At 46.4% G+C, this 25,802-nt stretch overlaps 1 protein-coding gene across 2 annotated transcripts in view; it reads right to left on the bottom strand.

Annotated features, from left to right (window-relative positions):
• Window positions 1–25,802, bottom strand: part of BRD8 (bromodomain containing 8) — a 284,491-nt gene that overhangs the window by 258,188 nt on the left and 501 nt on the right. For both annotated transcript variants that reach the window (XM_073556914.1, XM_073556915.1), the window contains exons 3-4: window positions 8,006–8,075; window positions 4,569–4,618 (exon numbers count right to left, since the gene is read on the bottom strand). In XM_073556914.1, the coding sequence (XP_073413015.1) occupies window positions 4,569–4,618; window positions 8,006–8,075 (120 nt within the window). The remainder of the gene's footprint in view (window positions 1–4,568; window positions 4,619–8,005; window positions 8,076–25,802) is intronic.

The raw sequence follows: 25,802 nt of genomic DNA, 5'->3' as shown, positions 1-25,802 counted from the left end.
AAAATGGTATTCCTATCTCCAAGACACTATCCCAATATGCAGTAGGTGTAATAATAATAATAATAATAATAATAATAATAATAATAATAATAATAATAATAATAACAACAACAATAATAGTAAATACCTTCAATTAGAAATGTAGTATAGTTTTTCTAATTCGCTATGTCTCTTTCCTCATGTTCAGGCATTGTAGGACCAAAGGTATCCATGGTTAAGAACAGTTATAAAGTGACAGCTAGTTGCTAGTGGTCGTTACCATGGATACCTAAGGTTCTGAAATGTCTGCACATGAGGAAAGAGACATAGCGAATCAGAAAAACTATACTGGTATGTGTACACAATCAGTAACGGCTCAGTATTTCCTCAGGATTTGACGCAGGTGAAATCTGCACCAAATCTGCATCCAAGATCACCTGCATTTTTGATGAGTTTTTCCACATGCATTTTTTATGTGTTTTTTCATTGCATGTGTTTTTTTTGTCACTTGAAATAAAGCTAATTGAAAGTTGGCTTCTGGGAAGGAAAAAAAAGGCACTTGCTGTTTGCAGATATATTGGGATATGTGCACACGGTCAGTAAACACTGCAGGTTGGATGCTGCGTACATCCGCAATGTCCAACCCACAGCGTCCAGCTGTTACAGCACAGTGGAGGGGATTTCATAAAATCCCATGCCCACTATGTGTGTACCGATGCCCGCGGCTCACCCGCAGAGACGGACATGCGGCTCGTCTTTCCAGATCGCAGCATGTCAATTTATGTAGCTGCGTAAAAAAACCCATTCACTATCATTAGGTGCGGCAAAACTGCATTAACTTCCTAGTCACATGTTTACTAAGTGCGGGAACGCAGCTTACTACGCACGTGTACTAATTTAAATAATGGTGAATCTTGTGACATGACACAGAAAGTGGAGGAAAGCACAAAGAGAGGTCCATCCTTTTTAATATTTTTTTTTTAAATGGCGTGGGGTCCCCCTATATTTGTTAACCAGCCAGAGTAAAGCAGACTATTTCAGACTGATAAGGATCCAATATCCATGAACCTTACCAACCAAATAATACCAGGCCACAGCAGTCTGCTTACCTTGGATGGTTAGCAAAAATAGTGGGATCCCCTCCAAAAAAAATTAAATAAATAGCGTGGGGTCCTCCTATTTTTGTTAACCAGCCAAGGAAAAAGCAGACAGCTGCAGCCTGGTATTCTCAGGCAGCCAAGGCCCATGGATTTTGGCCCTCACCACCCTAAAAATAGCATCCTACAGCTGACCCACAATTGCCGCGTTCAAAGATGCGCCAATTGTGGCACTTTACCCGTCTCTTCCCACTTGCCCTGTAGCAGTGGCAAGTAGGGTTAATACTTGTGGGGTTGATGTCATCTTTGTATTGTCAGGTGACATCAAGCCCACAGATTATGAGAAGCATCTATAAGACACCTATGCAATGCTAATCCTATCGTTGTATGGTAAATAAAGACACAGCCAGAATAAAGTACCGTATTTTCCGCTTTGTAAGACACACTTTTTTCCCCCCAAATTTGGGGGGAAAACGGGGGTGCATCTTACAAAGCGGACATGCCTTACCTAGGCTGTGATCGGGGGCGTCCGGCGGTTGCTGGCCGGTGCTGCGGGTGTCTCCGGTGCCGCGTTGTGTGCCCGTCGATGCCCGGGGCTCTGCCGACATTGTGCGACAGGCCAGAGCCCCGGCATTTCCTCGGTTCCCTGTGTGCCGGTAAAAAAAATGGCAGCCGGCGCGTGCGCAGATGGGATCTCGGGACCCAGTTCTCGAGAGATAAGATCTGAAATCTCATCTCTCGAGAGCTGGGTCCCGAGATCCCATCTGCGCACGCGCCGGCGGCCATTTTCCCTGGGTTCCCTGTGTGCGCGCGGTGGTGCCGGTAAAAAAATGACGCTGCGTGTGCGCAGATGGGATCTCGGGACCCAGCTCGCGAGAGATGAGATTTCAGATCTCATCTCTCGAGAACTGGGTCCCGAGATCCCATCTGCGCACGCGCCGGCGGCCTTTTTTTATACCGGCACCACAGCGCGCGCATACAGGGAACCGAGGAAATGCTGGGGCTCTGGCCTGTCGCACAATGTCGGCAGAGCCCCAGGCATCGACGGGCACACAACGCCGCACAGCAGGGCACCGGAGACACCCGCAGCACCGGCCAGCAACCGCCGGACAAGCGGAGAAACCCGGCAGCAGCACAAGACCCTGCAGCAGCAGCAACGGCACACATTGGAGCCCCCCTCATCCCTGAATGCGGCCTGCAGCATCACTCCACGCCTGCCTCCTCCAGCAGCGAGCCTGGGACCCTGCTACACCGCAGCCACCAACCCCAGTAAGCAATAAGATGCAAGGATTATAAGAGGCACCACCATTTTATTAAAAAATATTTCTTATTTTTCTCCTCAAAATTTGTGGTGCGTCTTATAATCCGGAACGTCTTATAAAGCGAAAAATACGGTATTTTAATTGAAATAATGACACAGACTCCTTTAATAGATCTTAATTAAACTATACTTACTGCATCGGCTATTCCACTGACGCCCTCGTTCTCTTGTAAGAGAAATAAAATAGCAACAGTATAGCATACCTGTCCGCCGACAAGATATGCATACTGTCCCACGACGAGTCCAGCTCTGCTACATCTGGATGCCTTTTGCTGAACGGTGGCATTATGCCACCACTCAGCCTGATTTACAGACACAGCGGAGCTATAAGCTGATGACCGGAGATAACTCTGTCACGTGCACTCCAGGTCTCGCGATCAGCTGACCATGAGAACTTGGCTAGTGACTGAGATAACCCCATCGCCGGTGGTCACTTGCAGTTCTCGCGGTCAGCTCAGCTCATCGCGAGAACTTCTTGCGACAACACCCTCCTGCTTGCTTCACCGCTCTCAGGCATCGCGCTTCTGTGCAGGCATACTTCTCTGCCCTGGGCCTCTCTGACCTTTCCCGGCACCTGCGCACTGCAGTATTTTGCTCTGCCCTTAACAGGGCAGATAAGTGCACCTGCTCAGGAGCGGGATGCTGGGGAGCGACAATGCAAGCAGGACGACGACGTCGCAAGAAGATGGGAGGCGCCGGGCCCGTGACACCCATTGGACCAGAGTGCATCGGACCGCCCCCCCGGTGAGTATAATAAAACATTTTTCTTATCTTGCAGGTCGGACCGGGAGCTTATCTACAGCATTATACAGTAGAATGCTGTAGATAAGCCCTGAAAGCCCTCACAGGTTCCCATTAATACGCATGTGACTAAGAAGATAATGTGGATTTACCACATGTAATGATAGTCTATGGTTAAATTATGCTGCGAAGACGGAGCGCCTCCGCTACATATATTGTAATGCTGCGGTCTGGAAAGACGCGCCACATATCTGTGTCTGCAGGGAAGTCGGAGGCGTCTCAGAACGCATAGTGGGCATGGGATTTCATGAAATCCCATCCACTATGCTGTAAAATCTGGCAACTGCAGGTTTTACGCTGCAGATGTACGTGGCGTCCAACCCGCAGCGTTTACTGACCGTGGGAACATACCTCAAATTAGAAATGTAGTAGGGTATGTGCTAATGTTATTATTACACCATTATTATTACACCTCTACATATTGGGGTAGTATATTGGAGATGAAAATACCACTTTAAATGAGGCTGTGCATGAGAATGGCTATTCATCTAATTCAAGAATAAGGACCTGAACTATCAGCTGAGCAGTTCTCTATTCTGTCCCAGGAGCGTTTACAGGGTGAGCGGTTGTCTTCTTAAGATATCTTTAAACCTTACTGTAATATATGGCTCAATATTTCTGCACATTTCTTGTCTGATGAATCCCCAGGTGCTATTTGTGTAGATTTGCGTAGGTCACAAACAACTGTGTATGCTGGGGGATCATACTAACGTACGCAGCCAGCACTTTGTCACAGAAGCAAACAAACTAATACACTGAAATCTTGACATTTTTCCATGATTTATATTTGTTTTGTGGCCCTAAGGCCTGTTTAACACTTCCGTTTGTTTCCATCAGTCAAAATCCGCCGTTTTGCAAAAAAAACGGATCCGCCATTTTTTTGGCGGATCCGTTTTTCCCCCCATTGACTTGCATTAGTGGCGGATTTTGACGGATGGTCATCCGTTGGATCCGTTTTTTGAAGGATCCGCCCAAATTTTGGCGTCCGCTTACTCGAGTGGACGGACAATGAAACATTTTTTGTCTGCACGGATCTGCTTTTTTACACTGAGCAACCCCAAACACCGTTCTGGCGCCAGGAAAAATCTCTCTCTCTCTCTCCAGGCTGCGGTTCGTTTAAATTTCCGACTTCAGCAGATCCGTCAAAACAACGGTCCAGTGGCATACATTGTGTCACAACGGAAACGGATCCGTCTTTTGCATTTTTTCACGGATTGCAACTGACCAAAAAAACGGAAGTGTGAAAGAGGCCTAAGCTCCAAAAGGGGGAATTACAGTAGAGAACATGTATTTCCAAGGCTTCTTAGAAAACTATAGGCAAAACAAATAAAGAACAGATAAGTAAACACTGCTCACAAATGTATACTCACTTTGGGGTCTCTGTGGTTTCCAAAAGCTCAGAGTATTGTGAAGCACAATGCTGAGAATAAAGCAAAACTAATATTGATAATTGCTTCATGAAACAAAACATGGACTAATCATACAAGGTAACTTAAGAGCTGTATATTGTATCCAGACTGTCAAGTACAAAATTACAAAGTTGGATGAAATATTACTATTAAATAGTTTATGATGTCCACGTTTATAGCCTTTATAACAAAAAGCCCCAAATAATCCAAATTTAACCCATACGCTGACTGTGTGTGCGCATTTCATCTAAATATAAAAAGCTGTATTAAGTTATGTGAACTTGATATCTTTCAGGTGAATTCCCACCTGAAAAGTCACTGCAAAAAATTAACATAATGCACAGCAAAGTTAAAACATCATTGCTGTGCACATGTTACGTCTTATGTCAGGTTTTTAGCTGCTTCAGGGTTTGGAAGCCTTGAAGTGGTTAAAAGAAGTGACCTGTCCATTCTTCTGGTGGCTTAATTTGGAAGTTGCTCGTTCTATATACTTATCACTATAATGCAAAAACTATAGCAGCAGAGCCACTGAAAAAACAGAAGCGGGAACACGTCAGGAAAACGACTGCCAGTGTTTTACTGAAGTGTATTCACCTTGGAAAATTAGGATGTTCCGCCGGTGTCTTAAAGATGCATATAAACTTGGCACACACCCAAACGAATGATGTTGCAAAATTGGTGATTTTAATAGATGGCAGTACATACATAAACGTTTCGGTCTATGACCTTCATCAATGTACTGAAAAATTAAACAAAAATAACAAAATGAAAGAAAGTATTTACAATGGAAAGACATGGGTTTTTTTTACAGAAAAATTACATAATATGCTGAGACATCGGTCACATTATGGCACAAGATACAATGTACTAATGAGGACCCAGTCATGGAGACAAAAAACAACCTACAAAGAGGATGCACATACCGTTAGAATGTACTGTGAGCACTTTGTGAATAGGTTTTAAGGAAAACCTGAAAAGAGGGGAGGAATGGAGCTGATAAGACAACCATCCAAATTAGGTGAAGGTGAATCATATGACACCAAAAGACTGATCATACCAATGCTGCAGGGAGGTAACTATCGCCGTCCCACTGTGGAAAAATATAGAACGCTTAGTGACTGGCAGCAAAGTACACACACACGCCCACCCACTTCCTGTGGCGCGCGTCTGATAGGCTAAGCAGCAATATACCTGGGCTATTTAACACTGCCACCTCCTCCATACCATAGCGCCATAGGATCCGCGGCGGATACCGCATCCACACGCCACAGCATTGCACGGTAAGATTGCCTTTTGTCCACACTAGTAGACAGTGTGGACATTACTTTGCTGCCAGTCACTAAGCGTTCTATATTTTTCCACAGTGGGACGGCGATAGTTACCTCCCTGCAGCATTGGTATGATCAGTCTTTTGGTGTCATATGATTCACCTTCACCTAATTTGGATGGTTGTCTTATCAGCTCCATTCCTCCCCTCTTTTCAGGTTTTCCTTAAAACCTATTCACAAAGTGCTCACAGTACATTCTAACGGTATGTGCATCCTCTTTGTAGGTTGTTTTTTGTCAACATGACTGGGTCCTCATTAGTACATTGTATCTTGTGCCATAATGTGACCGATGTCTCAGCATATTATGTAATTTTTCTGTAAAAAAAAACCATGTCTTTCCATTGTAAATACTTTCTTTCATTTTGTTATTTTTGTTTAATTTTTCAGTACATTGATGAAGGTCATAGACCGAAACGTTTATGTATGTACTGCCATCTATTAAAATCACCAATTTTGCAACATCATTCGTTTGGGTGTGTGCCAAGTTTATATGCATTGATAGTCACGGATTGGGATCCTACTTGTGCACCATTCCGGTATCTCAAGGGTAGTGCCAACGGTTTCTGTTTATATGGTGTCTTAAAGATGTCATGTGCCCATATCCTAACTTTGTAAAAATACATTACGTCATATGCACAGAGCTGGTTCTGAGCAAGAGTCAGAACAGAACTTACATTTCTTCAGCTCTTATTTTATAACTAGCTTTGAACCCATTCTATGCCGGGGTGGGGAGCATTTTTATTGTTATATGGTCTCCCATCCTGGTATGTGCTGCCACCTTCCTATCCTGGTATGCATGCCCCCCTCATCCCTATAATAGGTATGCATGGCCCCCTCATCCCTATTATCCCGTATGCATGGTACCCCTCATCCCTATCCTGGTATGCATGGTACCCCTCATCCCTATCCTGGTATGCATGGTACCCCTCATCCGTATAATGGTATGCATGGTACCCATCATCCCTATCCTGCTATGCATGGCATCCCATTCCTCATCCTGGTATGCATGGCCCCCTCATCCCTATTCTGGTATGTATGGTCCCCTCACCTCCCCCCCCAATCCTGGTGTGCATGGTCCCCTCACCACCCCCCTATCCTGGTGTGCATGGTCCCCTCACCAGCCCCCTATCCTGGTATGCATAGTCCCCTCACCCCCCCCCTATCCTGGTATGCATAGTCCCCTCACCCCCCCCCTATCCTGGTATGCATGGTCCCCTCACCCCCCTATCCTGGTATGCATGGTCCCCTCACCCCCCCCCCCCCCCATCCTGGTATGCATGGTCCCCTCACCCCCCCTATCCTGGTATGCATGGTCCCCTCACCCCCCCTATCCTGGTATGCATGGTCCCCTCCCCTCACCCCCCAATCCTGGTATGCATGGAGCCGCTGATCCAGCAGTCATGTAATTTTAGCCCCCCTCTACCTCACATCTGGGGCAGCGCTGCCCGGGAACCACACAATGCAGGCAGCACAGCGGCGGGCCCTGCCATGTCTCCTGCCTCGCAGTCTGACCAGACAGTCCCCAGGTATGCTGCTCACAATGAGGGAGGAGGACATGGAGCAGCTTCCCTCCCCGGTGTGCAGTGGTGACACAGGCCCTGCGCACAGTCTACCTGACAGGCCGCGCGCACTTGTGCTCCGGAGCCTGGCACCGCGCCACCCCCGGCAACTGACAGAAACCCTGACAGGTCAGTGTAGACACTAAAGTGCAGGTCTCCGATGCGAGTGCAGCTGGAGCAACGCTTCCAGCGCCTGTTAGTGAGGTGTGCGGGTCACGGACGTCATTGGGGAGTTCCCTGTGAACCACACCACCATGATGGCGCCAGAGGTGATTCTATAATACAACGCTTGGAGCGTTACTCTGCACTGCGCAGGTGCGTCGCACTTGCACAATCTATAGAGGCTTCAGACAGAGTGACGCTCTCACCTTTATATTATAGATGATAATCTTTACTGAATGTTCTCATGATTTGTATTAAGTATCTGTGTGCACAACAATTGTATTACAGAAACTCGCTCTTGGGGTTTCTTTTCTTCCAATTTCATATATTATACAGTAAAACATCTTACTTTTTGGGAGAACCAATCAGGAGGACGACCAGGTTCTGCAAACGGTTTGATGGCACGGCTCACAGACACCCTTAAAAAAAAAAAAAAAAAAAAAAAAAAAATTAAATAAATTTTAAAAACAGTTTAAGAAATACCAATAAAATAATTATTTGGATTGAAAACACTCGGAGGAATTTATCTAGGCTATCCATGCTTTAAAAAGTGGCTGAGAAACCTATGCAGAGAGGTTTAAGTGAAAGAAGCACTCAAAAACAAAAAAAACTCTTTAAAAAATACACTTCGGGCTTACAAAATACCAGAAAAAAAGATTCCTGAAGTGTCTTCTGCTTGAAAAAATTTATATTTTTTTGCAGACCTGAAAAAAAGTCCAGTGAAGATACCACCCATGGGGGGACAGTGATATTGCATTCTGTGTAGTTTTGGGTTTTCCAATTATGCTAAATCCTTATTTTAATTTATGTCTTTTTGTGAAGTCAATTTTATGTGTTGACCTTATCTTTTATGTTCCCTATTGTTGGGTGAGTTGGCCTTTCCAGAGATTTTAGACTGATACATCAAATGGGACCTTTTAAAAACTCCAAAAAACTGTGGCAAATTTATTCCAAACTCCCTTCGAGTGATTTCACACCTGCCATAAAATTTTGCCCACAATTTTTGCAGGATTTTGCAAAACATGTGGCGTTCTGTGCTAAAAAGTCAAAAGACAGGTTAAAGACCATTTTTGACTGTGCACAGTTCATGAACCACATGTGCCATTTTTAAAAATTTGCCGCAAAGAATACTACAACACAAAAAAGAAAAATGACACATGAATAGTGGAACTACAAAAGCCTGCCTATGCCAATATTGCCCCCTTTGAGGATACATTTGTTTGTATAGTGGAGCAGTTTAAAAAAAAAAAACAACTTGTACTCCACAGTAAACATTCTAGTCAATGAAAGATACATGCTACTCTATGTCATGAAGACAAAAGAGAACACTCCAAAATGTATAGCTGTCTGTGACCGCACTGAAAAACAAGATAGGTCTTAAGGCTTTAATTGTATTTAGACAAGCTGATGTTGGACTTTTAATGCTAAATTACATAGAAGACAAAACAGTGCTTATTTATATGGGCCGAAGAAAACTAATGGGAATGGGACGATTATTAAAAGCACCGTTCCAGTGGTTTTTTTTTTTATTATTGCAATGCTGGAGTGTAACCACTAATTTAAGCTCACTGCCCCTAGTAATATACTCATCAGCCACTGTCTTCTGACTGACAGTAAGTCAGAGGTAACGGTCAAAAGCTCTCAATGTAAGTCTACGAGAGCATTGTTTTGCTTCATAGACACACGGAGAATGACTTCCGGAACGTTCATAACCTGCATTAGACCGACCAGAGTGGCGCCGATAACAGATGCGGATTAGGAACACCATGCCAACTTTAAAATAAATTTTAAAAACCACTAGAGTGGTGCTTTAACCCATTTATGTCATGTCCGATACTTTGATGCAGACTCACATGCAAAGTCTTCATCTTTCCAGGCAGATTATGGCTGATTTCTTTATTTTTAATCTTCATTTTTATATAGCATTAACATACAGTATTCCGCAGCGCTTTACAGTCTGCACACATTTATCATCACTTTTCCCCGATGGGGCTCACAATCTAAATTCCCTAACTGTATGTCTTTTGGAATATGGGAGAAAACCTGAGTACCTGGAGGAAACCCATGCAAACACGGGGAGAACATACAAACTCCTTGCAAATGTTGTCAGGGGTGGGATTCAAACCCAGGACTCCAGCGCTGCAAGGCTATCCACTGAGCCACCATGCTGCCCGTGATTTAATCAGTCATCATGTGCCTTTTACAGCCGCGGGTGGAGCAGAGAATTTAACAAGCGCTGTCATTCCACGGGCCCATAGTGAGATGATTGCAGGTCGCCTATGGGCTGACATGACAGCCAGAGGTCTGCTGAAGAGCTCCATGATTGTCATGGTTATTCTTCTGTGAAAGCCAGTGTTTTGCTGGCATTCAGAGATTTTCGCTATACATAGTCAGGATTGTGGAGTCGGTAAGCCAAACCTCCAACTCCACAGCACGTACATGAAATGCCGCACAGATTCATCTCAACTAAAAGTCGAGATCCTTAGATCAAGAACAGAGCGGACATTTATAAGACGTCTCATAACTTTCCAAAATTCTTATGAATTTACAGAACATCCTGCATTGTACTACTATACTCAATTTACATTTTAGGAGTCGGTACATTTTATACTGACTCCACAGCTCTGATTGTACAGCACAAACAGAGGGATTTTGGGTTCTTACCGTAAAATCTCTTTCTTGGAGCCTTCATTGGGGGACACAGAATACCATGGGTGTATGCTGCTGCTAGGAGGCTGACACTATGCAAAACAAGAAAATTAGCTCCTCCCCGGCAGTATACACCCACCGACAGGCACCAAGCACCTCAGTTGGTGAAAAAGCAGTAGGAGAAGCAACCAAAAACCATGAACATATGTACCAACCCAACAAGGGACTCGAAGACCCAGCACGGTACAACTTAAACAGGGAGGGTGCTGTGTCCCCCAATGAAGGCTCCAAGAAAGAGATTTTACGGTAAGAACCCAAAATCCCTCTTTCTTTATCGCCTTATTGGGGGACACAGAATACCATGGGACGTTCCAAAGCAGTCCCAAAGGTGGGAACAGCAATAAAAGGAACGACAGAAGGAAGGGCTTAGGTCGGCCGGTGCGCAACCGCCGCCTGCAGGACCTTCCTACCAAGAGCTGCATCAGACGAGGCCTGGGTATGAACCCTGTAGAACCTCGCAAAGGTGTGCAAAGACGACCAGGTCGCGGCCTTGCAAAGTTGTGAGGCCGAATCCTGGTGTCGCACAGCCCAAGAAGCCCGAACATCCCGGGTGGAGTGGGCTTTCACTCCCGGAGGGGGCCATTTCTCCTGAAGTCGATAGGCTTCCAGGATGGTAGACCGAATCCAGCGAGCGATTGTGGATTTGGAGGCTGGAAGACCTTTCCGGCGACCTTCAGAGATGAGAAGCAGGGAATCAGATTGGCGAAAAGAAGCGGTCCTGGCAAGGTAAACACGCAAGGCTCTCACTACGTCCAGTTTGTGGAGCGACTTTTCCAGAGGATGAGCAGGCGCAGGACAAAACGATGGAAGGACGATATCTTCGTTAATGTGAAAGGGAGATACCACTTTTGGAAGGAAGGAAGGAACTGGCCTGAGAACAACCTTATCTTGGTGGAGGATAAGGTACGGAGAACGACAGGATAAGGTCGCCAGCTCAGAAACTCTCCTGATGGAAGTAATGGCGATTAGAAAAGACACCTTCCATGAAAGAAAAGACAGAGTGATGTCCTGGATTGTTTCGAACGGCGCCTTCTGGAGGGCGCCAAGAACAAGATTGAGATCCCATGGATCTATCGGAGAATGATGAGGAGGAGCCACATGGGCGACTCCTTGGAGAAAAGTCTTCACTTGCGGTAAGGAAGCTAGATCCTTCTGGAAGAGGATTACTAGGGCAGACACCTGGCCTTTGAGAGTACTGAGGAATAGGCCCGAATCCAAACCAGATTAAATGCGGGAGGAAGCTGGCTTCCGGGCCTTGATCATGGTCTGAATGACCCGGCTGGAAAACCCTGAATCCTTCAGAATTGCGGCCTCAACGGCCATGCCGTTAAACTCAGAGACTGAGAATTCTGGTGGTAAAGAGGGCCTAGCGAGAGAAGATCTGGACGGTCTGGAAGCCTCCAGGGGACGTGCGCGAGCATGTTCACCAACTCCGCGTACCAAGGGCGTCTCGGCCAGTCTGGACCCACTAGGATGACTGGGATGCCCTCTGACTTTATCTTTTTGACCACTCTTGGAATGAGGGCAAGGGGAGGAAACAGGTAAGGCAGTTGGAACTGGGACCACGGAATTACTAGGGCGTCGCAACCGACGGCTAGAGGATCCCTGGACCTGGCTACAAAGTGAGGAACTTTGTTGTTCATCCGAGATGCCATGAGATAGACGTCCGGGGTGCCCCAACGCTGGCATATCTGACTGAAGACTGTGGGATGAAGGGACCATTCGCCTGACGCTAGACCTTGGCGACTCGAAGTCGACTGCCCAATTTTCCACCCCTGGAATGTGAACAGCGGAGATCGCCGGAACGTGACGCTCTGCCCAGCGCAGTATCCTTGCCACTTCTGACATTAGGCTAGTTTCACACTAGCGTTTATGAGCGCAGCGACGGCCTGCGCACGGCCGCCGCTAAGCCCCGCCCCTGCCAAGCCCCCGCCGGTAGCTCCGCCCACCGGCGCATGATGCTGCATGCGCCCCCTATCTTTATCACAGGGGGCGCAGGCCGTGCACAGTATGCATTTGGTGGCGCATGCGCCTTTTTGACGGTGCGCCGACGCAACCAAACTGCAGCAGGTTGCGTTTGGCGCAGGTCGGCGCACCGTCAAAAGGACGCATGCGCCGCCAAACGCATACTGCGCACGGCCTGCGCCCCCTGTGATAAAGATAGGGGACGCAGGGCGCAAGTGCCGGTGGGCGGAGCTACCTGCGGGGGCGCGGCAGGGGCGGGGCTTAGCGGAGGCCGTGCGCAGGCCGTCGCTGCGCTCATAAACGCTAGTGTGAAACTAGCCTTACCTGCCTGCTGTGAGTACCGCCCTGGTGGTTTTTGTACGCCACCGCCGTGGCGTTGTCTGACTGAATGCGGACTGGTTTGCCTACGAGGAGATGCTGCCAACGAAGGAGAGCAAGGAGGATTGCCCTGATCTCCAGAAGGTTGATGGGCAGAAGAGTCTCCTAGGCGTTCCAGCGCCCTTGGGCCGTTTTCCGATGGTAAACCGCCCCCCATCCTAGGAGACTGGCATCGGTGGTGATGACCTGCCACCGAGGCGGAAGAAAAGACCTTCCGCGGAGAACTGTCGCCGGCAATGCCCACCAAGTCAGCGATTGTCTGACTGAGCGGAAGAAGAATGGGGCGGTCCAGAGAAAACGAGGTCTTGTCCCAGAATGACAGGAGGAACAGTTGGAGAGGGCGAGAGTGGAATTGTGCGAAGGGCACTGCTTCAATGGAAGCTATCATCTTCCCCAGGACCCTCATGCAGGACCGAAGGGACATGATCCTTGAGCGTTGTAGGGACTGGATCCCTTTGCAAAGGGTTGAAAACTTGTCCCTCGGTAGAAACACCCGGGCTAGATCCGTGTCGAACTCCATGCCCAAAAAGGTCAGACGTTGGGTAGGGCGCAGGATGGACTTCTCCTTGTTGACTATCCATCCGAGGCGGCTGAGGGCATCCAAGGTTATCTGAAGACTGTGAAGACAGTCTTGGCGGGAAAACCCTTGATAAGGAGATCGTCCAGGTAAGGAATGATAAGAATCCCTCTGGATCGAAGGATGGCCCTGACTGTTGCCATCACCTTCGTAAAGACACGGGGAGCCGAGGCTAGTCCAAAGGGGAGGGCCGTGAACTGATAGTGATTGAATCGCAAAGCGGAGGTATCTCTGATGCCGCAGAGAAATGGGGATGTGGAGGTAGCCATCCTATATGTCCACAGAGCAGAGAAACTCTCCGGGTTCCATTGAGGCTATTACCGAACGCAGAGACTCCATCTTGAAGTGGCGGATCTTCAAGTGGCGATTGAGCAACTTGAGGTCCAAAATTGGACGAAGAGAGCCGTCCTTTTTCGGGACTACGAAGAGATTCGAGTAGAACCCTAAAAACCGTTCGTTTGCAGGAACGGGAACGATGTGGAAAGGAGGGAGGAGACGGCTTGAAGGAACCCTGGAATCTGTGATCGCTGTCTTGGGGATCGAGACGGAAAGAAGCGACTGTTTGGGGGAGAAGAAAACTCGATTTTGTATCCGGATGTGATGATTTCCCTGAACCAAGCGTCGTCGATAATGGATAACCATGCGTCTTTGAAAGAGGAAAGTCTGCCCCCCACCCTGGAAAGATTTCCAGGTGGGGGTGACCCGTCACTTAGATGAAAATCTGCCGGATCGGGAGCCTGAGGACCTGGAGGGCTGACCTCTGGATCTCCAGCGGGGAGCTGGCTTATAAGAAGGCTTTCTCCGGTCTCTGGAAGCGGGATGCCGGTCCTGCTGGGATAAACCTCCTGCGGGAGAGGAGGGGCGAAAGGACCTAAATGGCCGAGAGGCCTTACTGTTAAAAAACCTCTTAGGGCGGGACTGGGGAAGGGAAATGCTCTTTCCACCAGTGGCATCCGAGATTCGCCTTCCACGACTTCAACCAAAGAATGCGGCGTATGGCTACTATGTTGCTGTTAGCTCTTGCTACGCACCCAGCCGCGTCCAAGGAGGCAGCCAAAAGGTATTTGCCCGCATGACTAAATTGGTCTGCTAAATCCGCCAGCTCGTCCTGAGGAGCTGCTGCTGAAATGCCCTTGCGCAGAATCTTTGCCCAAGCCGAAATGACCTTCGCCACCCAAGCGGAGGCGAAGATAGGATAGAGGGAAGCGTCGGATGCCTCAAAAATTGACTCAGCCAACAACTCTATTTGCCTGTCTGTTGGATCCTTAAGAGAAGCTCCGTCCGGAAGGGAAAGAGAACAGTCTTAGAGGAAATCCGAGACTGGTGGATCTACCTCAGGAGCTTTGGTTCATTTCGTGACGAGATCTGCATCGAAGGGATATAGTACATCTGAGTACTTGCGGCCTGAAAACCGTTTCTCAGGATGTTGCCAGTGATTGGCTAAGGAAGTGTCGAACTCTTTGTGATTAGGAAAGGTTCGAGATGGAGGCCTCGCTTTCTTAAAGGAAAACAGGGCATTCCTGAGGGGGTGCCTTATCCTCCTTTATCTTGAGAGTTTGGAATATAGCCGATATGAGACTATCTACCATATCCCGAGTTCTAGCTATGTTGTCCGCTTCTGAGTCAGATCCAGATTGGGAATCATCGTCTGACCTAGGATCGTCTGTTGAGGATGGAGACAAAGAGCGTAGCCTGGGAGAAGCGGAGGGACCCTACGAACTGGAAGAGCCAGACAGGACCCGCTTCCTACAACCCCTACCCGGTTTGTCCGTCTGAGGGTCGCGGTCAGGTGCTGGCGACTCACCGTGAGAGACGGTCGGCGCACAGGTGGCTGCAGATAGCTGGGGTAACCGCTCTAAGACCTGGACCAGAGATTGAGACACTTTCGTGAGATCAGAAACCGACTTGAGACATCGCCACGGCCCACTCAGGGGGTGGGGTGCTCTCAACCAGGGGCTCGGAGTGCTCCTGAGGGGCAGACATGGAGGAAGGGCTGCAGGACGGACAGAAGGGAGACGACTGACCTGATACCCACTTCTTTTTACAGCGTGCGCAGGCATAGTGAATAGCGGTGGGTCCTAGAGCAGAGAGCCCCTGCAGGGTTGGGCATATGTCAAAGGGGTAGAAACACTGCCTGATGTGGAACTGCGGAGGGGAGCTAATTCTAGCGTCAGCTGAAGCAGCGCCGAGCCTACCGAGGTTCAGATGCAGAAAAACCAGCGTTGTGTCCCCCAGGAAGAAATCTTGTGAAGAGAGAGAACGATATCAAGCAAGGGCAGGAGGAGACGCTAGCGGTGGGCGGGGCTTAATCGCCAAGCCCTGATTGGAAGAGGACCGAGGAGGGGGCGCGGTAAATGTCCCACTGACAGGGCTGAAGTGAAAGTAGCCCTGTGATATGCTGTAAAAGTGCGCGAAGAAAGCGCGCGCAGGGAGAGGGGAGAAGCTTTTTTTTTTTTAAAAAAAAACGAAAGTGAAAGTGCTCCCACTCTGCCCTCATGAGTGACGGCACGCCCGGAGCAAAGAAACCACAGGGACGGAACCCACAGAGACAGGGAGGCCACAGGAATAGGCAAGTCACAGGGACAGGGCAGCCACCGGGTAGGATGCTGCCTGTGGAGGCCACCGCTGGACCCCCCGATGATAAGCGCGTCTAACAGCGCTTGGTGAAGGAAAACTGGTGGGAAATTCAAAAAGGGAGAAGGGTACTGATCCTGATAGCGTGGTGCAGGGCTGTATTTTAATACAGCGCAGTACTGGCTGTAACGCTGCAGGGCTGATGGGTCGGCTAGGGTCCATATTTAAGAGCGCGGCTGGAGAGGACATCTGGATCCGCTTACCTGACGTCCTTGAGGCGGATGACCGCAGGGGCCCACGATAGCCAGCAGGCCGCTGGGAGAAACGATCCTCAGTACCCGCACTATGTCCGTATGGTGCAGAAGACGGCTCCTGGTAGGGGAAACGTCACCGCTGGCGACCGCCGTCTTCCTCTCAGCCCTGTCCCGGGAGAGGGGTGAGGAGGGTACTCGGCTAGGACCGGCCACCGTTATAAGCCCATAGCACCCGAGGGTGATAGGAGAAGGTCCTGCCTGCGGTCCTGAGAGTTGTGATGTGGGCAATACCACATTGCTCGCTCAGCTGCATTAATAGGAAAAGCAGGATGAACTCACATCCCGTTTCCTGATGCTGTATCTGAAAAATAAAGTGAAAACATTAATAAACACAACTAAAAACCTGAAAAGATTAAATACGGATCTGGGGAGATCCCAGGCCGCCTCCTACAGACACTAAGCACAAACTGAGGTGCTTGGTGCCTGTCGGTGGGTGTATACTGCCGGGGAGGAGCTAATTTTCTTGTTTTGCATAGTGTCAGCCTCCTAGCAGCAGCAGCATACACCCATGGTATTCTGTGTCCCCCAATAAGGCGATAAAGAAAATCGGATAACTGAAGTTTCAAGTCCCCTAAGGGGAATATTAAAAACAGTTAAAAGTTAAAAAAAAAAAAAGGAAAATCATCCCTTTTGCCCTATTAAAAATAAAACAATTTTAAAAAATACACATTTAGTATTGCTGCAACCATAGATGTCCAATCAAAATATAAAGTAACTTACTTTATTTTTTGGATTATTAAGATGCACAGTATTCCCAAAATATTTGATAGGAAAATGGGGGTGAGCCTTATTATCCAAATGTCACAGGAGGCAGGGGTCTCTGCTGCAGGAGAGGGGCAGGAACAAGAGTGGGGGCAATACTGCGGGTCCCGTGCTGGGAGGAAGAGGTGTCACAGCGGAGCGAGGCTGTGGGCCTTGTGCTTTCATAAAATGTCAGCGGTGAACGGAGTCCCCTTCTCATTGATTTCCCTGTGGTAGGCTTTGGGAAATTGGACTCCCAAGGGAAATCAATGGGACGGGGACTCGGCTCACTGCTGAGATTTTATGAAAGCACGCACAGGGCCAGTAGCCTCCCACCGCCGGGACACCCCCTCCTCTCAGCATGGTGCCCACAGTGTCGCCTCACTCCTGCTGCCCTTCTGTAGCAGCAACTACTGACCCCCCTGGTAAACTAACAGACTGTAAAATTGGACTATAAGACACACCTCCATTTTTAAAAAAAACTTTTTTTCCCTATTTCCTCTCCAAAACTGCAGGTACGTCTTATGGTACGGTGTGTCTTCTAGTCCACAAAATACGGTAATCTGATCAGTAAACGGCGTACTGAGATATATCAAAACGCCATAATGATGTTTTTTTGGCTGCTGCAACATTGTTTCTTATTGCATTCTATTGCAATCAAAACACTGCATCTACCCCAAAATAGCATCAGTAAAAATGTAAGCTCAGGGCACAAAAAAAATAAGCCCTCACACAGCCCTAGATCTTGAAAATTGAAAGCGTTTTTTTTTTTTTTTTAAATACAATTTTCCGGGAAAAAAAAAAAATTCACGTTAAATAAAAAAAATACTATACATACTGTATTTGGCATCTGCATAATCATACTGACCTGGCGAATCATATTTTACCATTTAGTGAACATGGTAAATAAAAAAAAAAAAAAAATTAAAAAAAAGTGACATTGGACTTTTTGCAATTTCAACGCACATGCAATTTTTTTTTCCTCTTTCCAATGTATCACATGATAAAATTAATAATGCTATTCAAAAGTACAACTGATCATTCAAAAAAAAAAAAAAAGCCCTCATTTTGATGGAAAAATAAAAAAAAAAAGTTATGGCTCTTGGAAGAAAAAGGAGAAAACGAAAAATCGCCTGGGGCTGAAAGGGTTAATAGGATTCTGTCACTAACTATGTTGTTGGCAGTACATCCTACGATTACATGGGATGATGTGCTAGTGCTAATAATGATTATGCCGGCATAAACAAACCAAGCATTTTGTTTGTTCATCAGGTGATTGCCAGCACGTTTACATGGCCAAGTAATACATTTATTGTTATGTTAAATGGGCTTAAACCCCTTAACGTCCATTGACGGACACAGTCCGTCATGGCCGGGTGTAAGTTCCCGCACCATGACGGACTGTGTCCGTCATACATTTGAACTACCACTGCGTGCAAACACACAGTGGTTGTTCAGTGCTGACAGTTGTCTGTGGCAGCTTTGAGGCATGGGATGAGGTGCAGGGATCCAGGAGGTCGGTAGCCGCACCCAGATCACTGTGATCGGTCAGTCAATCTGACTGACCGATCACAGCATGAAATATCATCACCTCCTGTCCGATAAGTGCAGGAGCGCTGCCGGTGGCTGAGCTTCTGCACTATCAGCCAGGAGCGACGTCCGCACCGCCCCTGGCTATTAACCTCCTAATTGCTGCGATCGAGCACATTTGCAGCGTTCAGGACGGGAGCTCCCTCTACCTTCATATGAGCGTCCCCGCAAAGTCATCGTGGGGCCCAATCTCTGCCATGATAACCCGGGGTTGTCACGACAACCTCTGGGTCATCAAGCTACAGAAAGCCTCTGAGACAATGCTCACATCATGGTGTCAGAAGCTTTCACCATAGGTATAATGAACTGCAATGCCACTGCATTGCAATGCATTATACCTGCAATCAAAGTGAAAGTCCCATAAAGGGACTAGGAAAAAAAAAAAAAAAAAACAACTAATAAACACATTTTTATGCAAAAAAATTAAATAAACAAAAAAGTACACGTTTGGTATTGGCGCGTCCGTAATAATCCCATCTATAAAAGTGTCACACTAGTTAACCCCCTTCAGTGAACGCCGTAAAAAAAAGTAGCAAATTATACCTTTTCCAAACGGCATCATCATACCACTTGGAAAAAGGGGAATAAAACGTAATAAAAAAAAACAAATGGTAATAAAAATAGTATCACTGAAAGCGCCATCTTGTTCCGCAAAAAACAAGCCACCATACAGCTCCATCAGTGGGAAAAAAAAAAAAAAAAGTTAAAGCTCTCAGAAAAAAGCAATGCAAAAATAATTATCTTTTCTATAAAATAGTTTTTATAAAAAGTTTAAAAAGGCCAAAACATAAAAAAAAACCAAATGAAGTATCGTAATCGTAGTGACCCGAAGAATAAATCTGCCTGAATTCCTGAATTGCTGTTTCTTGTTCATTCTGCCTCTACAAAAATCGGAATAGAAAGCGATGAAAAAACATCATGTGCCCGAAAATGGTACCAAAAAAAATGTCAGCGCATCCGGCAAAAAATAAGCCCACATATGACTCTGTCGGACAAAATATGGAAGAATTCTAGCTCTCAAAACACGGCGATGCAAAAACTTCTTATAAACCCCCCCTTTATGACCCCCTTAATTAGGGAAAAATAATAAAATAATTTTTTTTTTTTATTTATTTCCATTTTCCTAATAGGGTTAGGATTAGTGTTAGGGGTGGAGTTAGAATTGGTGGGTTTCCACTGTTTAGGCACATCAGGGGCTCTCCAAATGCAACATGGCATCCGATCTAAATTCCAGCCAATTTTGTGTTGAAAAAGTTAAACGGTGCTCCTTCCCTTCTGAGCTCTGCCATGCACCCAAACAGTGGTTCCCACCCCACATATGGGGTATCAGAATACTCAGGAAAAAAATTTGTAAATTTTGTTGAAAAAAAATGAGAAATCGCTGGTCAAATTTTAACCCTTATAACCTAACAAATAAAAAAATTTTCTTTCCTAAAATTGTGCTGATGTAAAGTAGACATATGGGAAATGTTATTTATTAAGTATTTTGTTGACATATCTCTCGGATTTAACAGAAAAAAAAAAAAAAAAAATCAAAAGTTTGAAAATTGCAAAATATTAGAAATTTTCGCCATATTTCCGTTTTTTCATAAATAAACGCAAGTTATATCGAAGAAATTTTACCACTAACATGAAGTACAATATGTCACAAAAAAAAAAAAAAAAAAAAATTATATATCTCAGTATCAGTGGGATCCCTCGACGCGTTTCAGCGTTATAACAACATAAAGTGACAGTGTTCAGATTTCAAAATTAAGGCCGGGTTATTAACCTACAAAGTGTCTTGGTCCTTAAGGGGTTAAAGGAGTTGTCCAGTCTTATAAAAAAGTCTGCAGTCACTATGTGACTGCCAAATCATGACAATGTACGATAAACTGTCAAAAGTCCCTTGTATTCCCCCGGCAAATGGACGGTTAAGTGATCACATGTATGTGATCTTCTCTTCTCACCCGGCTCCTCTAAATATTGAGAAAAGCGCAGTATCTAGTTGGCACATGACCGCTGGTATGAAAATCACATATATGTGGTCACTTGATTGCCTATCCACAAGGGGAATACAATGGAATCATGACAACGCATGGCACACTTTCACAATTCTGCAGTTGTCATGGCAGACTTTTCCTTCCATCCTGGGCAACCCCTTGAACAGCATACACTACTCACACAAAGTTAGATATATTTGGCTTTCGGACAAAATTTATGGAAAACTTAAGAAGTTTACGCTACAGGGATATTTGTTCTTGCACTGGTGATTTTTCATCTCAAACAATTTATTGAAGCAAAAGCTAAATAATACTGGTGGGTAAACCCCCTCAAAAAACGTCAAAGTCTCACCAAACTCTCCCCTCTCCAATCCGTCCTGAATACTGCAGCTAGGATCATATTTCTCACCAATCGTTACACCGATGCCTCTACTTGTGCCAGTCCTTACACTGGCAACCCATCCACTCCAGAATTCAGTATAAACTTATTACCCTCACCCACAAAGCCCTCCATGGCTCAGCACCACCCTACATCTCCTCCCTCGTCTCAGCCTACCACCCTACCCATGCCCTCCGTTCTGCTAATGACCTGAAGTTAACATCCTCATTAATCAGAACCTCCCACTTCCGTCTCCAAGACTTTTCACATGCCACGCCAATTCTTTGAAATGCACTACCCAGGCTGGTATGATTAACCCCCACAGTTTTAAGCGTGCCCTAAAAACGCATTTGTTCAGACTGGCCTATCGCTTCAATGCATTAACCTAAATATCCCTGTGTGGCTCATTTCAAAATTTTTTACCATAACCAGGTTCCTCACATCATGTTCTCACATGCTTTTTGCATTTAATAGCCCTCTGTGTCTGTACTGTTACATATTTAGACTGTTAACTGGTTCATACAGCAACAGAACACCCGATTCTTACACTAGGGATGGTCCAAACAAAAAACAATAAAAGCAATTGTTACCATCCACCTTTCGTGTCTCCCCTTTTTCCTCATAGATTGTAAGCTTGTGAGCAGGGCCCTCATTCCTCTTGGTATCTGTTTATTGCTATGCTGTAATGTCTTTTGTCTGTAGAAGACCCCTCTATAATGTAAAGTGCTGCGGAATATGTTGGCGCTATAGAAATAAAATTATTATTATTAAAGTCTCAATAACTCAAAGCCCAAATCCCATAACCTCACTCTCCAACATCACTGAAGGGGAGCTTAATTGTCTCCTCTCCAAATCGCAACTCACCACCTGTGCACTCGACCCCATCCCATCTCCTCCCCAATCTCACCACCACTCTTATCCCATCCCTAACCCACCTCTTCAACCTGTCACTAACTTCCGGTACCTTCCCTTCTGCTTCCAAACATGCCACAATCACACCTATCCCTACAAAGCCAAGCCTCGACCCAACCGCTAAGTCCAGCCATCATCCAATATCGCTGCTCCCATTCACTTCAAAATTCCTGGAGCAGCACATCCACACTGAACTTTCCTCCCACCTCTCATCTAACTTGCTCTTTGACAATCTACAATCTGGTTTCCGCCCCCATCACTCCACTGAGACAGCCCTAGCCAAAAATTACTAACGACCTATTTACAGCCAAAGCTAACGGACAATACTCTATACTCCGCCTTTTAGACCTGTCCTCTGCTTTCGACACAGTTGACCACTGCCTCCTATAACAGATCCTCTCCTTCTTTGGCATTAAAGACCTTGCCCTATCCTGGATCTTCATACCTTTCCAACCGCACATTCAGCGTCTCCCACTCCCACACTACCTCCTCATCCCACCTTCTCTCTGTTGGAGTCCCCCAAGGCTCTGTTCTAGGACCCCCTACTCTTAATCTATACACTTGGTCTGGGACAACTCAAAGTCCCATAGATTCCAGTACCACCTTTATGCTGATGACACTCAGATCTACCTCTCTGGCCCAGACGTCACCTCTCTGCTGTCCAGAATCCCGGAGTGTCTATCAGCCATATCCTCCATTCACTTCCTCAAACTCAATGTGGACAAATCTGAACTCATCATCGTTCCTCCATCTCACAGATCTTCCTTACCTATCAAAATTAACGACATCACGCTTTCTCCCATACCGGACGTCCGCTGCCTCGGAGTAACCCTTCTGTGGCCTCCCTGCTAACACCCTCGCACCTCTCCAGTCTGTCCTTAACTCTGCTGCCCGACTAATTCATCTCTCTCCTTGCTTCTCCCCTCTGCAAATCTCTTCACTGGCTCCCATTCCCTCAGCGTATCCAGTTCAAATGACTAATAATGACCTACAAGGCCATCTATATCCTGTCTCCTCCATATATCGCTGAACTAATCTCCCAATATCTTCCCTCACGTAATCTCCGGTCCTCCCAAGACCACCTCCTCTCCTTCACACTTATTCGCTCCTCACCCAACTGCCTCCAGGACTTCTCCCGAATATCCCCAATCCTCTGGAATTCTTTGCCCCAACACGTCCGACTATCAACCACATTCGGATCCTTCAGAACGGAACCTGAAAACCCACCTATTCAGGAAAGCTTACAGCCTGCAATGACCCCGCTACCTCCTCACCACTACCGAAGCTACTGCCTCACCAACACCGAAGCTGCTGCAACCCCCCAACCTTTTATCTCCTTCCCCACCATCTTGCAGCATGTAAGCCTGCAAGGGCAGGGTCATTTCCCCCATGTATCAGTCTGTGATTGTTAGTTTGCTTACTGTAAGTGATATCTGTAATTTGAATGTAAGGCTAAGTTCACACTTGCGTTTGTGTGCTCTGCATAGGGCTGTGTGCTTCTTCCCTTCAGATCTGCATAGATGCGCATGCTTTATGCGTACCTATCTTTAACACTGGGTACGCAGGGACATGCGCTGTATGCGGATGTGTCCGCGTGCGTCGTTTTGACATGCCCGTCGAACGTATGGGAACTCAACACCCAAACGCAAGTGTGAACAGCCTAACCCCTTCTCATGTGCTGCAACATGGAATCAATGGTGCTATATAAATAAATAATAACTTGTTAACTTGTCATGTGGCCTTAAGCATCAGTTACAGCTTGACAATGACATCTCCAGCTGTTCACAAGTTGAGTTATTGTCAGCTGAGGCGTAGCATCCCACTCTTCTTGAAGGGCAGCCCTCAGCTTATTGAGGTTCTGTGGTACAGGGTTACCAACCTCTACAAGGCAACTAAGCTGATTCCAGAAGTTTTCTAAGGGATTCAGGTCTGGATAAAGTACACACCACTCTAATTGAGGTACCCCTGACTCCAGCAGCCAGTCTCTAACAAAGCGACCTCAATGAGCTGAAGCACTGTTGTCCATGAAGATGAAAGGAGACCTGTGTTGTTCATGCAGAGGAACAATGAGTGGATAATGATGTTATTCAAGTAGTAGGAGCTCATCACTGCACCATTCATAAAGTACAGGGTAGTATTGTATTGACTAGACACACATGCCCACACTAGTATCACCACCACCAAAGGCTTGTCTGGTGACAATAGTGGCTGATGCATAGCACTCTCCAACATGGCTGGTGGCCATCAATTCTTTTCAGTGAATCGACTTTCATCAGTGAACAGCACTGAGAACCACTGGTCCTTCATCCAGGATATCATACAAGACAATTATGCCTGTGCCTGGTGGTCTGGTCATGTGCTCTAGCAGGTCATCTAGCATGCAGACAACGCCGATATAGACGGCTTTGAATGGTTGACATGAGACTTGGGTGCGTCTCACCTCCCTTAAATGTGCCTGGAGATGTGTTGCATTCATCATCCGGTTCCATTGTTCACAATGACGCAGTCATCCATGTGAAATGTGGTCAAAGGAAGTCCACGGCTATGTCTTTCTGTGACTCTTCCAGTCTCCTTGTATCTCTGTTGCAACCTGCTGATGATTCTGTGACACTAAGCTCAGTGGCCATTTCTGTCTGAGAACGTCCTGCTTGATCAATTGTTAGGTGTCATCTTGGTCTGATGTCGTCAAAATATGAACAGCATGATGAGGAGGACTGTTTAATAACAATTCTAATTGTGACCCAAAATTAAATGGGACGATTCTTGGATCAAACACCTGTTGTGAATTTTGCCATTAAGCAAAAACTATTGAGATATTGAACAGATGGACCGTGCATTCAAAAGATTAGAGACGGTCACATTAAGTTCACCTGAAAAGGTTAGAGGGCATTTTAGGATCATCCTGTAATTTCACCCAAAAGCCAAACTTTGTGTGATGCCTGATGAAGAGACCTGAGTAGTCTTGAAAGCTTGCAATTTGTTACCATCTTTTCAGTTAGCCATTAAAAGGTATCAACCACTGAGGACTCTCAATTCTGAATATTCTTCTAACTTTTTGTGAGTAATGTATATTACTTGAGCCGAAAGTGCTCAGAATGTTATATTCTGACATTGGCCGACTACCTGAGGTGTCTGGGAGTCCTGCTGTATCAACTCTTCCCGAGTTACTGCAATAAAAGGTACATTCTATGGAATTACCATCTTCTCTGTCTAAGGCCTGTTTCACACTTCTGTTTTTGACCATCAGTCAAAATCCGCCGTTTTGCAAAAAAAACGGATCCGCCTTTTTTTGGCGTATCCGTTTTTTCACCATTGATTTGCATTACTAGCGGATCTTGACGGATGGCCATCTGTTGGATCCGTTATTTTGCGGATCCGTCAAATTTTTTGCATCCGCCGACATGCCCGGACGGACCATGCAACGTTTTTTTTGCTGCAGGATCCGCATTTTATAGTGCGCATGTCCGGAGGAATGAAGTCAGCCGGAAATTTAACCCTGAAATCATTTCTGGCGGACACAAAAATATCTCTCATCGGATCCATCATAAAAAAAAAAAAAACAGTCCGGTGCCATCCGTTCACTTCAGTTACCAACGGATCCACTTTCCGCCATTTTGGCGGATTTAAACTGACACAAAAAAACTGAAGTGTGAAACAGGCCTTACATTTGGCAATCCGCATGAACCAAGGAGGTGTTAGGCTGTGTGCACACGCTGCGGATTTTGCTGCGGTTCCGCAGCGGTTTTGGCCGCTGCGGACCTGCAGCAGTTTCTGCTGCGGTGTACAGTACCATGATTCCCTATGGGAATCAAAAACCGCAGTGCAGACGGTGCGGAATTTTCCGCGCGGATTATCTGCGGTTTTCAATCCGCAGAAAGAATTGACATGTCAATTCTTTCTGCGGATTCTCCTGCGGTTTGCCATCTCCTCCATTTGAGGAGATGGAAAACCGCAGGGCAAAACCGCAGAGCAATCCGCAGGTAAAACCGCAGGTCTTTTGACCTGCGGTTTCACCTGCGGATTTT

Source organism: Dendrobates tinctorius, unplaced genomic scaffold (assembly GCF_039654945.1).
Source record: "Dendrobates tinctorius isolate UK_male_01 unplaced genomic scaffold, ASM3965494v1 ptg000241l, whole genome shotgun sequence".
NCBI lineage: Eukaryota > Metazoa > Chordata > Amphibia > Anura > Dendrobatidae > Dendrobates > Dendrobates tinctorius.
Note: the sequence above shows the minus strand (reverse complement) of the source record. Positions and strands in the feature narration are given on the sequence as shown.